Source organism: Polypterus senegalus, chromosome 12, assembly GCF_016835505.1.
Source record: "Polypterus senegalus isolate Bchr_013 chromosome 12, ASM1683550v1, whole genome shotgun sequence".
NCBI classification, from domain to species: domain Eukaryota; kingdom Metazoa; phylum Chordata; class Cladistia; order Polypteriformes; family Polypteridae; genus Polypterus; species Polypterus senegalus.
This window is the reverse complement of record NC_053165.1, coordinates 33768966-33785391: the sequence shown is the minus strand read 5'-3', so window position 1 is coordinate 33785391 and position 16426 is coordinate 33768966. Positions and strand designations below refer to the sequence as shown.

Genomic DNA, 16426 nt, shown 5'->3' with positions numbered 1-16426 from the left:
TTAGTTTCCTTTTGTTAACGGATAAACAGTTAAATACACTAAATGCTGCTCTGGAGAAAAAAAAAACAATTATAATTTTTGAATCTTAAAAAGGAATTAACAAAAAAAAAAAAAGTAAAAATCATGTTCTATTAGAAGTAATGATTGGCATTTATGTAAGCAATTGTCTAGAAATGGAAAACCTACAGCAAACATGGCACTCCAGAATCAGACATTCCTGCCTTAGACTGTAACACTGAGTGATGGAGTGGGGTATATCTGCAATATACATGTCATCTCTTCCCTCTAATATCGTCTATACCACAAATCTAAAAGAAGAACAAAAGTCCTCTTATAAAACAGCATTAAAAACACTACCACTGTTTCTCATTGACATTCACGTCACAGCATAAAAAAGGAAATGATTAAACTTTTAATTTCATTTTAACTGGAAATTTAATTCAGATATCACATAACTGTTACTTTGCAGCAACTAGTTATGTGTCAGATTTTGATAGAGACATATCGGACAAAGTATTAGCAGAATATTTTGCTTCTTAAATGCAAACATAATCATGTCACACTAAGTGTTAAAAACTTGCACATACCAGGCAGCAGAGATCATACATGCCTACAACTGACTAGTTGATCATATCATATTTAAATTCATTTTTAATTTATCCACTACATTTTACTGCTTCGAGAGAAACTCCTATATTAAAACAGGGGTTCTCAATCACACAGTCCTGGAGGGCCACAGTTGCTGCAGGTTTTTGTTCTAACCCAGTAGCTTAATTAGAAAGCAATTCTTGCCAATTATTTAATTTCATGGCTTGTTAGTACTTTAGCTCTGCTATGTCAGGTAATTCTCATATCCTAGATTTTCTTCCCCTTTCTAAGGATATTATCTAAATGATTTGAAGGCTCAAATGGATGAGTAATTCTCAGTCCCACACTTTTTTCTCTTCACTTTCCTTCCAAGTATTTGATTAAACCCAATAGTGCATGATAAATATGCACAGGTGTAAATGGTAACAAGCTAAATGGAGAAATGTTAGTGTCTTTTATCATTTACATGTTATTGCTAATTAGGGGCATTTAAAAACCAAGACTACAGCTGTTTAAGACTAAAATAAGCAATAAGAGTTCAAAATCTTAACGAGCGAGACAACTAAAGTGAAACAGAAGTGTTACTTGAGCACTAAGTGCTTCTTATTAAGCAACTGGGTTGAGGCAAAAACCTGTAGCCACTGCGGCCCTCTAGGACCGTGATTGAGGATCCCTGTATTAAAATAAACAAACTGCTGGTAAAATGAAAAACTACCACATTTACTTCATTACTTTTCTAAAAGATTAAACATATTTACCATAAAGACTGTAATCGCAAATGTTAAATATAAATACTGTTATCCTTGTACCTAATGCAGAATGACCTGAAGAAAAGATAATATGAAATAATATGTTTGCTCTAATAATGTGTGTTACATTAATTCTTAATCACTTTCTGTATCATGCACCTTTAAAAAGTAGATGATGAAACCAGCAACTAGCTTTTCTGAGAAATCCCATCATGTCCACATACCTATCTCCTCCACTAAAGGCCGAGCAGACCTTAGACCTTTGGGTGCCAGTAAAGCTGTTAACATTTGAAGTCCTTCAAAATGTTGACCTGGGATCTCTTTAGCAACTCTAACAGTAAAAACACCTGTGGATTAGAAAGAGAAAAAATAAACTCCTATGAAAAAATGAAATAACACGTTTAAAACATTATTGTTTGTAACAATCCACGGATACTAAAAAAAGAATTTGAATTCTCCAACAACATCTGTTTAGGAATTCATAGCCATACAAGTGAAGTGCAGGCAATATGAGGAAAATCTAGAGAACAGACACTGTTCTACAAAAACATTTATATTCATTATATTTCATATGTCAGTGTTAATCAAAATAGTCAAGATCAGACCAATTACTTGCCTTTTTCATTTTTATTAATTATACTGCATCTGTAAAATTGCTGGCTTGTTTTAAATAAAATTGTAGTTTGTGTTTAATAACCTTAGTTAGTAGCCTGCATCCTTTTTTTGGTTTACATTATTTGCTGTCTACAATGTACTAACAGCATAACCTGTACAATCTTAGTGACTGTTCAAGCTTCTCTTCAAGTTCTGTGAAGTATTATTATGCACAGTATTAATATGGGCAAACAGTATGGGCATGTCTGCATTACAGTACAAAAATGTAGATTATAATCCATTCACCCTACATAGTGGTGCACCAGATAACACAGTGTCCTGAATCTGAATTCCATCCTTGGGGCCACTATTGCCACATTTTAAAAACATATTAAAAAAAAATAGAAAAATTAAAAATTGGCAGTGCATCAGCAAATGTAATGTTCACCTTGTACTTAGTGCCTATACATAGATAGATATATATATCTATCAATCTACAGGACGGTACTGAGGTCAGCTTTGTTATATGGGTTGGAGACAGAGGCAATGTCCAAAAAACAGGAGACAGCGTTGGAGGAGGCAGAGTTAAAGATGTTAAAATTTGCACTGGGTATAACGAGGATGGACAGGATTAGACACGAGTACATTAGAGGGTCAGCTCAGGTTGGATGGTTTGAACACAAAGTCAGAAAGGAAAGATTGCGTAGGTTTGGAAATGTACAGAGGAGAGATGCTGGATATATTTGGAAAAGGATGCCAAGGATAGAGCTGCCAGGCAAGAGGAAAAGAGGAAGGCCTAAGAGAAGGTTTATGGATGTGGTGAGATAGGACCTGCAGGTGATGGGTGTAACAGAGCAAGATTTAGAGGGCAGGAAGATATGGAAAAAGATGATCCACTGTGGCAACCCCTAATAGATACAGCCAGAAGAAGAAGAGGATAGTATGATAAACATTTGTAAAATTTACAATAAAGCACATGATGTGTTGGCCACCTTGCAGTACTTCTAACTAGATTTGAATACCTGTATGACTTTTGCACATTCTTCTCATGTCTGAAAAAACTTATTCTCTTAACACTGCATTTTTTAGCACTACCCATTAATAGTATTATATATTTCTTGAATATGTCATGTGATTAAAATACCTGGTAGTCCTGAGCTTTCTGAATGAGCAAATCCCATTAAATTAATGTTTTGTATTCTGTGAAAAGAGGCAATAATTCTAAAGATCAAAAGGGCTGAAAATGGGAACTTATTTTTGGTGCTTTTCTTCTATTATGGAGTAATATCGATTGTGCTTTTATACTAGTATTGTTCATTTTCTTTTGGTAATTTCACTTTATTTTTGATCTTGATATCATGCCAATCCATACCACTTTCATAACTCTTGAATTGGAATCTTCCGAGTCTGACAACTGATCCACTAAAAGCCTATTTGTGATCCATGTTTAACTGCACATCAAAATAAAGGGCTCTTAAAAAGCATGTATAAAATTTAGCCTACCAACACATATAAATGTCTTCTATTATCACTGTTATTTTTGAATAAGACTCATTGTTATAAAACCTGTTAATGAACAAAAATGTGATAAATGACTCTTAGTCCCAACCACACTTGAACGTTATGCCATCTGCATATTTTCTAACCTGTTTTATTTTGAGCCAGTTTTAATATATTATAATATGCACTGAAATATAATATACTTTATAAATTTGCAAGCATTATTAACCTTGACTTTCTCTTCCGGTTTTCAGCAGTGGCATCTTGCGCCACTGCCATCTGATCAAAGTACCCTGCAGCCGCATGTAATGTTATGAAGTATGTAGACACTCCAGTCTTCTACCACAGTGCTTCATAAGAGTAATGAAATACTTCAGAACATTTATTTATTTATTTTTTTATTTTTTTTTACAAAAGACCAAGTAGCAGCCAGGTAGTCCTTTTGTCCTTGAAACCCCTACAGATTTATTTTCTCCACCATCCTATAGGATGGAATTTTTATTTTTCTGTACTCCCTGACCATAGCACCAGGCTGATCATTATAATCATTAGAGGATTTATATTTAGCAATTTAATTCATATTTAAACACTCTGCCATTTCTAGTACTTACTTTTTTACTTATATTATTCAAGTTTTCGTTTATATATTTATTTTTATCTAGTTGATTAATTTATTCTTTGAAATGGTAATTTTCTTAACTTATTGTAAAGTACTTTGAGCTACATGAAAACATGCTATAGAAATAAATGTTGCTGTTACTGATGAAACAAATACCTTTATCAACATCAAAAGTACCACTTTCTCTTCCATCTTCAACAATTCTTCCTGGAAGATGTAACCTGCAAAGCCAAACAACACAAATGAAAAAAAAAATCATAGTTAATTGTACTAAAAAATACAAAAGTAAATTTTTGTTAACTTGTAACAATTTGTCTCAAGCACTAGCCTGAGGTTAATGCTACCACTATTCTGACCTAGCTAAAGGCAGATGATAAAAGGATAGGCCAATATCACACCTTAATAAATTTCCCATATCGCCTTTATTCAAATAAAACAATTCCTTAATATCAATACATTTATAGGTCACTGCACACCATAGTCCATATTTATCCTTGCAGTCCATCACATAAACAACAAATAGAAAAACAATCCCTTACACATGGATCGCCCCGCCCGAACCTAAGTAACCCTTAATTTGCCACGCCACACACATATATAAGTATCTACACATTAACAGTTTTCATTCCCCCAAATCCTGTTCCAGAGATAATAAATAGATCCACAGAATAGTCCACTGTAATACTCCCGCAACGGCCGGCGAGCTGATGAGGAGTCCTGAAAATAGCGGACTATATAACCAATCTCCTCTTCGTCATAAAAGACATACAGTCAGACTTGCGCCATAACTAAAGTATAGTACGTCCGTTTTTGATAGCTCACCCGAGTCTGTAGGTAATAGCGGAACGATCGATTCCCAGGTACTAAAGAGAAGAACATCCACCTTCTGACAGGACTGATAGGAGCTCCTAGGCTTTCTCCATGGCCAGAGCAGAAGCTGATCTGCCTTTTTCTGTTATCCGATGTTCTTCTTTTTTTTCCCCTTCTCCCTCAAAGACGGCGCGCTTTATGCAAATGATTCCCCGAACCAACCGGAAGTTCCACCTCTGGGGTACCGCTATCAATCTCTGTCAGAAGACTATTCCCCCCCAACAACCGATCGACAGCAGAAAACATTATCTTTATGTGGCAGCGCTACAAACTACTTACTGTTGCGAATGAAGCCATGACCAGTTACCTAAAAAGATAACTAGGATGACAGGTGGGATCATTTTTAAAAACAAATTCCCTTCAGTTTATAATGTACATTGTACATGGGGTGCATTTGGAATATACATCTTTTCATAAATGTGTGTAGTGTGCATTGGTTAATTTGTAATATTTAGCAGGAATTTTCTGTATAAAAGTAAGAACATTTGCAAAAGTTCTGTTTCTACCATATAAGCAAGGCTACAGCAAAAAAATCCATATTTCTCATTAATATGTTTTTTTATTAATAAAATCTATTTTATTATTTACTTTAAAATCTATGTATATTCTACTTATACTTTACAATGTACAGTATGGATATGTATGTATGATACATTTTTTCAACAGAAGTAAATGGAGCTTTTATCTGAGTAAAATTTTCCAAGCTTCCTTTTATAATTTTACTTGTATAGTTTCTATTTAAGATACATTTACTTAAGTATTGTTTTTCTATGTAGAAATATTTATGCTTGAGTAGATTTTTAAAATACTTTTAGTACCTCTGGTAACTATGCCACTGTGACCTGAATGAGAACATTCACTGTTGTTCTGCAGGTTTTAAATGGAGAATAATAGAGTGTAAGAATTTTCTGTGTTACCTGCTTTCTAGTGCTACTTACCTCAAAAAGTATGGCTTGGCATAAAATTTAAAATCTTCTCCATTCATATAGAGGTCAAATTCTGAAGTCCTTGTATAAGGAACACGGATTGTTACAGTAAGGAAATCTAAATCCTGGGTCAGCTCAAATGCTGGGGTAATCATTGTACCAAAAGTTTTGATCCTAAAAAGAAAAAATAAAACACACATTTAAATAATGAACAGTTAGTAGTAAATTACACAAACCTGAACAGCAGAGTCTAACAAGTTAAATAACACTGATAAAAAATAAAAATGTTTAATAGTCATTTTATCCATGCTGCTAAAACACTTAAATAATTTTAAAAAGAAGGAAAATAGTGAGGTTCGGTAACAGACCTCGGCAGAGATTTCCACTTGGAGTCTAAAATGGAGACTGGCAGTAATAGCCCCTAAACTGAGCATTTTCATTTGATAAGGGGTCTAAAATGTGTAGATAAGAATTAAGCAATGAAGAAAAGGAAAGTCAAAAACAGAGGAGTTAAAAACATTACCAAGAAAATACCATAAGGAAAAAACAGAAGAAGAGTAAAACATATGAAAAATTATGTGATCACAAATGATACATCAGGGGTTTTTCTCACAGTATAAAGTTTACTGGAGATTAATATACAGTACTCACAATTGGTTAAAACTAATAACTAGGGTTTTTAGAGCTAGGTTTTTTGCAAATGGTATCACAACATAATGAAGGATGGGGTTTGGTATTTTTGGTAATAAAAGGGAGGCCATGAATCTAAATATTGAGAACAGACTATTAGAAACATATATATATATATATATATACAGTGGTGTGAAAAACTATTTGCCCCCTTCCTGATTTGTTATTCTTTTGCATGTTTGTCACACAAAATGTTTCTGATCATCAAACACATTTAACCATTAGTCAAATATAACACAAGTAAACACAAAATGCAGTTTTAAAATGATGGTTTTTATTATTTAGGGAGAAAAAAAAATCCAAACCTACATGGCCCTGTGTGAAAAAGTAATTGCCCCCTGAACCTAATAACTGGTTGGGCCACCCTTAGCAGCAATAACTGCAATCAAGCGTTTGCGATAACTTGCAATGAGTCTTTTACAGCGCTCTGGAGGAATTTTGGCCCACTCATCTTTGCAGAATTGTTGTAATTCAGCTTTATTTGAGGGTTTTCTAGCATGAACCGCCTTTTTAAGGTCATGCCATAGCATCTCAATTGGATTCAGGTCAGGACTTTGACTAGGCCACTCCAAAGTCTTCATTTTGTTTTTCTTCAGCCATTCAGAGGTGGATTTGCTGGTGTGTTTTGGGTCATTGTCCTGTTGCAGCACCCAAGATCGCTTCAGCTTGAGTTGACGAACAGATGGCCGGACATTCTCCTTCAGGATTTTTTGGTAGACAGTAGAATTCATGGTTCCATCTATCACAGCAAGCCTTCCAGGTCCTGAAGCAGCAAAACAACCCCAGACCATTACACTACCACCACCATATTTTACTGTTGGTATGATGTTCTTTTCTGAAATGCTGTGTTCCTTTTACGCCAGATGTAACGGGACATTTGCCATCCAAAAAGTTAAACTTTTGTCTCATCAGTCCACAAGGTATTTTCCCAAAAGTCTTGGCAATCATTGAGATGTTTCTTAGCAAAATTGAGACGAGCCCTAATGTTCTTTTTGCTTAACAGTGGTTTGTGTCTTGGAAATCTGCCAATCAGGCCGTTTTTGCCCAGTCTCTTTCTTATGGTGGAGTCGTGAACACTGACCTTAATTGAGGCGAGTGAGGCCTGCAGTTCTTTAGACATTGTCCTGGGGTCTTTTGTGCTCTTGGGGTAATTTTGGTCGGCCAGCCACTCCTGGGAAGGTTCACCACTGTTCCATGTTTTGCCATTTGTGGATAATGGCTCTCACTGTGGTTCGCTGGAGTCCCAAAGCTTTAGAAATGGCTTTATAACCTTTACCAGACTGATAGATCTCAATTACTTCTGTTCTCATTTGTTCCTGAATTTCTTTGGATCTTGGCATGATGTCTAGCTTTTGAGGTGCTTTTGGTCTACTTCTCTGTGTCAGGCAGCTCCTATTTAAGTGATTTCTTGATTGAAACAGGTGTGGCAGTAATCAGGCCTGGGGGTGGCTACGGAAATTGAACTCAGGTGTGATACACCACAGTTAGGTTATTTTTTAACAAGGGGGCAATTACTTTTTCACACAGGGCCATGTAGGTTTGGATTTTTTCTCCTAAATAATAAAAACCATCATTTAAAAACTGCATTTTGTGTTTACTTGTGTTATATTTGACTAATGGTTCAATGTGTTTGATGATCAGAAACATTTTGTGTGACAAACATGCAAAAGAATAAGAAATCAGGAAGGGGGCAAATAGTTTTTCACACCACTGTATATTTTTATTTTTTTTTTTGACCAGAAAGAGCCATTCAGCTCAACAAACCATATCAAGTATATCCTCCCTTATTTCTCCAAAATAACATCCAAGTCAAGCCTTGAATGTCCCTACAGTCTTACTTTCTATCAAACTACTTGGAAATATTAAAAACTTTAATCATGTCACCTCTTAATCGCTGTTTGCTTAAACAAAAAGGTTCAGCTCCTGTAGTTTTCCTCCTTATTCACACACTGTAACCTGCAACAGGTAAGGCCTCATAAGTGTGTTATAAAAATTACACATAAACTCCTTGGACTTGCAATTTACACATTGTGCTAAATAACCATACATTCTGCTAACCTTCTTAATGACTTCTGTACAATGTCTGGATTCAGACAGTAATGACACAACTGCAGCTCCTAGGGGTACTATCAAGAATCAGTCCTTCCATTACGTATTCACATCAAACATTTCTACTTCCTAGGTGTAATACCTTGCATTAAATTACATTAAATTTCCTCAGCCACAAATCCGTCCAAGCCTGTTCAAGACCCTCTGTAATGATTCTTTAGAGTCCAGATTATCTGACAGCATACCTCATTTTGTATCATCTGCAAATTTAACCAGTTTGTTGCTTATATTCCTAATCAGATCATTTTTATACAGTGATCCCTCGCTATATCGCACTTCGACTTTCGCGGCTTCACTCCATCGCGGATTTTAAATGTAAGCATATCTAAATATATATCACGGATTTTTCGCTGGTTCATGGATTTCTGCGGACAATGGGTCTTTTAATTTATGGTACATGCTTCATCAGTTTGTTTGCCCAGTTGATTTCATACAAGAGACGCTATTGGAAGACTGCATTGAAGCTACCCAATCAGAGCATGTATTACGTAGTAACTAAAACTCCTCAATGATATACGATATGCTTCCCACACGGTGCTTGATTGTTTGCTTTTCTCTCACTCTCTCTGACATTCTCTACACCTGACGCAGAGGGTGTGAGCAGAGGGGCTGTTTGTACAGAGGCTGTCTGCCTAGAGGATACGGACGCTCCTGTAAAAAATGCTGCTTTATCGTGGTGCTACGGCATACTTAAAAGCCCAAAAGCACGTATTGAATTTTTGATTGTTTGCTTTTCTCTCGCGCTCTCTCTCTCCCTGACATGCATTCCTTTGAAGAGAAGATATATTTGCATTCTTTTAATTGTGAGAAAGAACTGTCATCTGTCTTGTCATGGAGCATAGTTTAAACTTTTGACTAAAGGGTGTTAGTTCATGTCTAGAGGGCTCTAATAATGTTAACAGTGTGGGAGAGTTTATAAGGGGTTAAAATATATCAAAATAACCATACAAACATATGGTTTCTACTTCGCGGATTTTCATCTATCACGGGGGGTTCTGGAACGCAACCTCCGCGATCGAGGAGGGATTACTGTATATTAAAATTAGCAAAGGTCATAGCACTGATCTCTGAGGGACACCATTTTTAACATCACCTAATTCTGATAGGGTTCCTCATACCATAATCCTCTGCTTCCTATGTTTAACTAATTTTGAAACCATCCACACTACTCCCTGAACTCACATTTCTTTTAGTCTTATTGCTAGCCTGTCATGTGCCACCTTATCAAATGTCTTCTGAAAATCAAGATAAATAATATTATATTCAACTCTCTGATGGTATGCTTTTGTTGCTAGCCCTGAAATTAGTGATGGGCAGATTACCTGTACAAACAAGATACAGGTCAACTGGTAAATGTTTTTGTATATCCTCTTTAACATGGTAGAAGACATCAGGAAGCTGCCTTTGTTACCTGTTGCAAAAGAGATGGCATATAGTACAGAGCAGACAGTCTGTTAACTACTTCTGTAGATGAAAAATAATATCTGAAATTTGAAAATAAGCCATGTGACAAGTATAAAAGTTGTCTTTACTAGGGCTTGGATTGATAGCATTAGCTTAGTCAGCCTTCAGTCAATATCTAAATTGTTTTTAGTTTGTCTTTATACACTGTAGTCTTAATATATAGTCAAAATTAAAGTCATTAGTCAATTTTAAAGTCTGTTTAGTTGTGTTTGTTTTTGTTCTTTATTTATTAATTTTATTACAATCAATACATAGCAATCAAGTTTTTACAAAAAAAAGAATTATGTTAAGAACAGATCGATTCCCACCCCTGAGAGAGAGAGCAAGCCAAACGGTGTAAAATTTAAGGCTTGTAAAAATACCTAAATTAATAAATTCTCTGTGCTTTATAAACTTATTTTAAAATATTACTGATTAGATACTGCCATGTTTTGAAAAAAGTCTGTACGGATCCTCTAACTGAGTATTTGATTTTTTCCAATTTCAAATAGTATAACACATCAGTTTCCCACTGACTTAAAAGAGGAGAGTTTGGGTTCTTCCAGTTTATCAGAATAAGTCTGCGTGCCAACAGTGTAGTGAATGCAATCACAATTTGTTTGTCCTTCTCCACTTTAAGCCCCTCTGGAAGAACCCCAAACACAGCTGTTAATGGGTTAGGAGGGATTGCGAGTCCAAGGCTGTCTGAGAGGTAATTAAAATTTTTGTCCAGAATAATGTTAATTTGGTGCAGGCCCAGAACATGTGACCCAGTGAGGCTGGGGCTTGGTTGCAACGTTCGCAGGTTGGATCATGCCCTGGAAACATTTTGGAGAGTTTTAGTCGAGACAGATGTGCTCGATATATAATTTTGAGTTGTATAATTGTATGCTTTGAGCATATGGAGCTCGAGTGAATTCTCTGCATTGCTACTTTCCACTCCTTTTCTGATATATTAATTGAGAGGTCTTTTCCCAGTGTCCTCTTGGATCTTTGAAAGGAAGGGATTGTAAAATGATTTTATATATTGTAGAGATGGAGTCTAATTCCTTAAAATTGAGCAATATTTTTCCAGCGTGGATGAGGGTGCAAGATGAGGAAAATCTGGAAGGTTCTGTTTAACAAAGTTCCTGATTTGAAGATAGTGAAAGAAATGTGTAGCTGGAATGTTAAATTTGGAATGTAATTGTTCATAGGATGCAAAGGCGTTGTCTATATAAAGATCTCTAAGCAAGTTAATTCCAAATTTTTCCAGATATTAAAAACTGCATATGTTTGTGAAGGTTGAAAGAGGTGGTTCTCTTGCAGGTGTGCCACAGATAGAAGCTTCTCCGTCTTAAAATGCTTTCTACATTGGTTCCAGATTCTAAGTGAGTGGAGCACAATTGGGTTATTAGTGTATTGCCGATAGCGTGTGTTTATTGGAGCAGAGCAGGGAATACAAAGAAGTACTGCAGGATTTTACTTCTATTGCGGTCCATGCCTGTGTATGTTCTTCTATTTGTGTCCAGGTTCTTATCGCCTGTATATTTGCCCAGTAATAAAACTGGAAGTTAGGTAGAGCCATGCCGCCTTCTGCCTTTTGTCTTTGTAGGGTCGCTCTTTTGATGCGTGGATGTTTTGAATTCCAAATAAATGAGGTTATTGTTGAATCTAATTGCTTAAAGAATGATTTATTAATGTATATTGGGATGTTTTGAAATAAAAAGGAGCTTAGGAAGAATATTCATCTTAACAGTGTTAATTCTTCCAGCTAGTGTGAGATGAAGGGTTGACCATCTATGCAAGTCTTGTTTAATTTTTTCCATGCAGACGACAAAATTTTGTTGATATAGAGCTTTATGTTTACTTGTGATGTTTACCCTAGGTATTTAAACTGTTCTGCAATGATAAAAGGTAGGGTGTCTAATCTAATATTATATGCTTGAGAATTCACTGGAAAGAGTACACTTTTATTCAGATTAATTCTGAGACCAGAGAGCTTTTGAAATTCTGTGAGTGCTGCTAAGACTGCAGGCACAGAATTTTCTGGGTCCGAAATATACAGTACCATATCATCTGCATATAATGAGATTTTCTGTTCCAGTCCTTCTCTGCTAATCCCCTTTATCTGATCAGTATTTCGACAATGTATTGCCAGTGGTTCAATGGCAATCGCAAACAGCAGCGGTGACAAAGGGCATCCTTGTCTTGGGTCTGTATGATGCACATTGTAATTAGTCCTTATTTTGTTTTGGAAAGACAGTGATTAATGCTTGGCGAAAGGTTTGTGGAAGAAATTGGTTATCTCTGGCTTCTGTAAATGTTGCTAATAGGAGGGGAGCTAGCTGAGCGGAGAATTTCTTGTAAAACTCTGCAGGGTAGCCGATCTTGGCCTGCTGCTTTTCTACCTTGCAGTGACTTTATAGCATCCAGTAATTCTGATAATGCCAGAGGTTTCTCCACACTAAAAGCGTCAATTTGTGGTATCTGTAATGTATCCAGAAATGCATTAGATTGTATATTGTCTTCTTTAAACTCAGTAGTATATAGGGATTTATAGTAGTCTCTAAAAGTGTACATTATATTTTTGTGTTTGATGATTTTATCTCCGTTCGTGTTAGTGATTACCGAGATTGCATTGCGTACATCTTGCTTGTGAATTTGTTGCGCTAAAAGCTTATTAGCTTTCTCTCCATGTTCATAATAATGATGTCTGGATTTGTAAATTAGATGTTCAGTTTCTTTAGTTGTCAAGAGGTTTAATTCTGAATGTAGAGCCTGTCTCCTCCTATGTAGAGTCTCGCTTGGTAGTCTGGCATGTTCTTCATCTATTTTAGTAATTTCGCTTTTTATCTCTGCTACTTTCTTCGCTTCGGATTTATTTCTGTGGGAAAGATATGAGATAATCAGTCCTCTTAAGAAGGCCTTAAGAGTTTCCCAGAGTATTCCTGCAGAGATCTCAGGGGATGTATTTGTCTCTAGAAAGAATTTGATTTGTTTGGATATAAATTCAGTACAATTCTCGTCAGCTAATAGAAGCGGGTTGAGGCGCCATCTGCGGGGTGAGTGTATGGGGCTTAGTAATTTCCTCACCAAGATCATCGGAGCATGGTCCGAAATAACAATAGCATCGTACAGTATTTAGAAGATTTAATCTTAGGCAAGAAGTTATTATCTATAAAGAAGTAATCAATCCTTGAGTAGCAGTGATGTACTGGTGAGTAGAAAGAATATGTTCTTGAATTTGTGTTTAAAAACCTCCAGGGATCTGATAAGTTGTGATAAGTTATAAACTTTGTAATCATCTTTGCGGTGTTAGTTGCTGTTCCCCCTGTGGAGGAAGTCTTATCTACAGTGGTGTGAAAAACTATTTACCCCCTTCCTGATTTCTTATTCTTTTGCATGTTTGTCACACAAAATGTTTCTGATCATCAAACACATTTAACCATTAGTCAAATATAACACAAGTAAATACAAAATGCAGTTTTTAAATGATGTTTTGTATTATTTAGGGAGAAAAAAAATCCAAACCTACATGGCCCTGTGTGAAAAAGTAATTGTCCCCTTGTTAAAAAATAACCTAACTGTGGTATATCACACCTGAGTTCAATTTCCATAGCCACCCCCAGGCCTGATTACTGCCACACCTGTTTCAATCAAGAAATCACTTAAATAGGAGCTGCCTGACAAAGAGAAGTAGACCAAAAGCACCTCAAAAGCTAGACATCATGCCAAGATCCAAAGAAATTCAGGAACGAATGAGAACAGAAGTAATTGAGATCTATCAGTCGGGTAAAGGTTATAAAGCCATTTCTAAAGCTTTGGGACTCCAGCAAACCACAGTGAGAGCCATTATCCACAAATGGCAAAAACATGGAACAGTGGTGAACCTTTCCAGGAGTGGCCGGCCGACCAAAATTACCCCAAGAGCGCAGAGACGACTCATCCGAGAGGTCACAAAAGACCCCAGGACAACGTCTAAAGAACTGCAGGCCTCACTTGCCTCAATTAAGGTCAGTGTTCATGACTCCACCATAAGAAAGAGACTGGGCAAAAACGGCCTGCATGGCAGATTTCCAAGACACAAACCACTGTTAAGCAAAAAGAACATTAGGGCTTGTCTCAATTTTGCTAAGAAACATCTCAATGATTGCCAAGACTTTTGGGAAAATACCTTGTGGACTGATGAGACAAAGGTTGAACTTTTTGGAAGGCAAATGTCCCGTTACATCTGGCGTAAAAGGAACACAGCATTTCAGAAAAAGAACATCATACCAACAGTAAAATATGGTGGTGGTAGTGTGATGGTCTGGGGTTGTTTTGCTGCTTCAGAACCTGGATGGCTTGCTGTGATAGATGGAACCATGAATTCTACTGTCTACCAAAAAATCCTGAAGAAGAATGTCCGGCCATCTGTTCATCAACTCAAGCTGAAGCGATCTTGGGTGCTGCAACAGGACAATGACCCAAAACACACCAGCAAATCCACCTCTGAATGGCTGAAGAAAAACAAAATGAAGTCTTTGGAGTGGCCTAGTCAAAGTCCTGACCTGAATCCAATTGAGATGCTATGGCATGACCTTAAAAAGGCGGTTCATGCTAGAAAACCCTCAAATAAAGCTGAATTACAACAATTCTGCAAAGATGAGTGGGCCAAAATTCCTCCAGAGCGCTGTAAAAGACTCATTGCAAGTTATCACAAACGATTGATTGCAGTTATTGCTGCTAAGGGTGGCCCAACCAGTTATTAGGTTCAGGGGCAATTACTTTTTCACACAGGGCCATGTAGGTTTGGATTTTTTTTTTCTCCCTAAATAATAAAAAACATCATTTAAATACTGCATTTTGTGTTTACTTGTGTTATATTTGACTAATGGTTAAATGTGTTTGATGATCAGAAACATTTTGTGTGACAAACATGCAAAAGAATAAGAAATCAGGAAGGGGGCAAATAGTTTTTCACATCACTGTAAAAGTGGATTTAAAACACAATTAAAGTCCCCAGCCATTATAACTTTATGAGTGTTCAGATTGGGAATGGATGCAAATAAATTTTGTATAAATTCCTTTTCATCAACATTAGGTGCATAAACATTTATCAAAATCATTTTACAGTTAGATAAGTCTCCCATGACCATTACATATCTCCCTTCAGGATCCAATACTACATCTGATGCTACAAATGGTACTGTTCTATGTATGAGAATTCCCACCCCTCTAGTTTTCTTTGTAAAACTAGAATGGAACATTTGGCCAGTCCAGTCTTTTTGCATCCGGAACTGATCCTTACTTAGTAAGTGGGTTTCCAGTAAAAATACTATTTTAGCATTTAGACCTGTTAGGTGAGAAAGTACTTCTCTTTAATTTGTGATTCAGGCCTTTAACATTCCAGCTTACGAAGTTAACTGTCCCATCATGGAGACACTGATTCTGAGTTTTGATGTCATTTTATAGTCTTAACTGGAAGTGAAATAGTTTAGGTCTTAATTTCCTATTTCCCCAAGAGTTGTTGCCATGCAGCTTATTATTACGTTGATAGTTATAATTATAAAGATTGAGATGATAGATTAGGTATAGATCAAGCCTGCTCTTTTTCTCTTCCCCCCTTAACCCCCACCTTCCCTTTTTGCCTCCCCAAGTGAGGCTAAAACCCACTTCACGCAGTCCCAGTCCTCTGACATACCCAGAGACAGAGCACGTCCAAAGCACAACAAGCCCCCATGCAGTGGCGCTTTAGGGTTAAAAGATAGAGATATCTGTTACCAATATAGTCTTTAAAAGAGAAAAAAAAAGAATTTTGCACTTAATATAAATATATATATATATATATATATTTATATATATATATATATATATTATATATATATATATATTATATATATATATATATATATATATATATATATATATATATATATATATACTATATAAAATACCAAAATACCAGCATAGAGAGTAGTAGTGTGTTAAAGAAGCAATGAAAGGAAAAGGAAACATTTTGAAAATAACGTAACCTGATTGTCAATGTAATTGTTTTGTCACTGTTGTGAGTGATGAGTGTTGTTGTCATATATATATATATATTTACACACACACACACATAAACATATATATATATATACATATCTATACATATACACATATATACATACATATATATCTACATATATACACACACACATATATACACACAAATACATATATATATATACATATATACACACACACATATATAAACATATATATACATATACATACATATCTACATATATACACACACAGCTATTTCAGATCAGTGCAATACGCTGTTTGTTAAAACGGTTGACTCCGCCTTACGTGCAATAACAAATCAAATC

General features: G+C 35.9%; 1 protein-coding gene across 3 annotated transcripts in view; it reads right to left on the bottom strand.

The window, feature by feature from the left end:
• Nucleotides 1-16426, bottom strand: part of shq1 (SHQ1, H/ACA ribonucleoprotein assembly factor) — a 215566-nt gene that overhangs the window by 177551 nt on the left and 21589 nt on the right. For 2 of the 3 annotated variants that reach the window (XM_039771568.1, XM_039771566.1), the window contains exons 2-4: nucleotides 5859-6020; nucleotides 4207-4271; nucleotides 1562-1684 (exon numbers count right to left, since the gene is read on the bottom strand). In XM_039771568.1, the coding sequence (XP_039627502.1) occupies nucleotides 1562-1684; nucleotides 4207-4271; nucleotides 5859-6001 (331 nt within the window). In that variant the 5' untranslated portion in view covers nucleotides 6002-6020. Of the gene's footprint in view, nucleotides 1-1561; nucleotides 1685-4206; nucleotides 4272-5858; nucleotides 6021-8420; nucleotides 8493-16426 lie in introns of all 3 variants that reach the window. The other variant, XM_039771567.1, reaches the window with a different exon arrangement.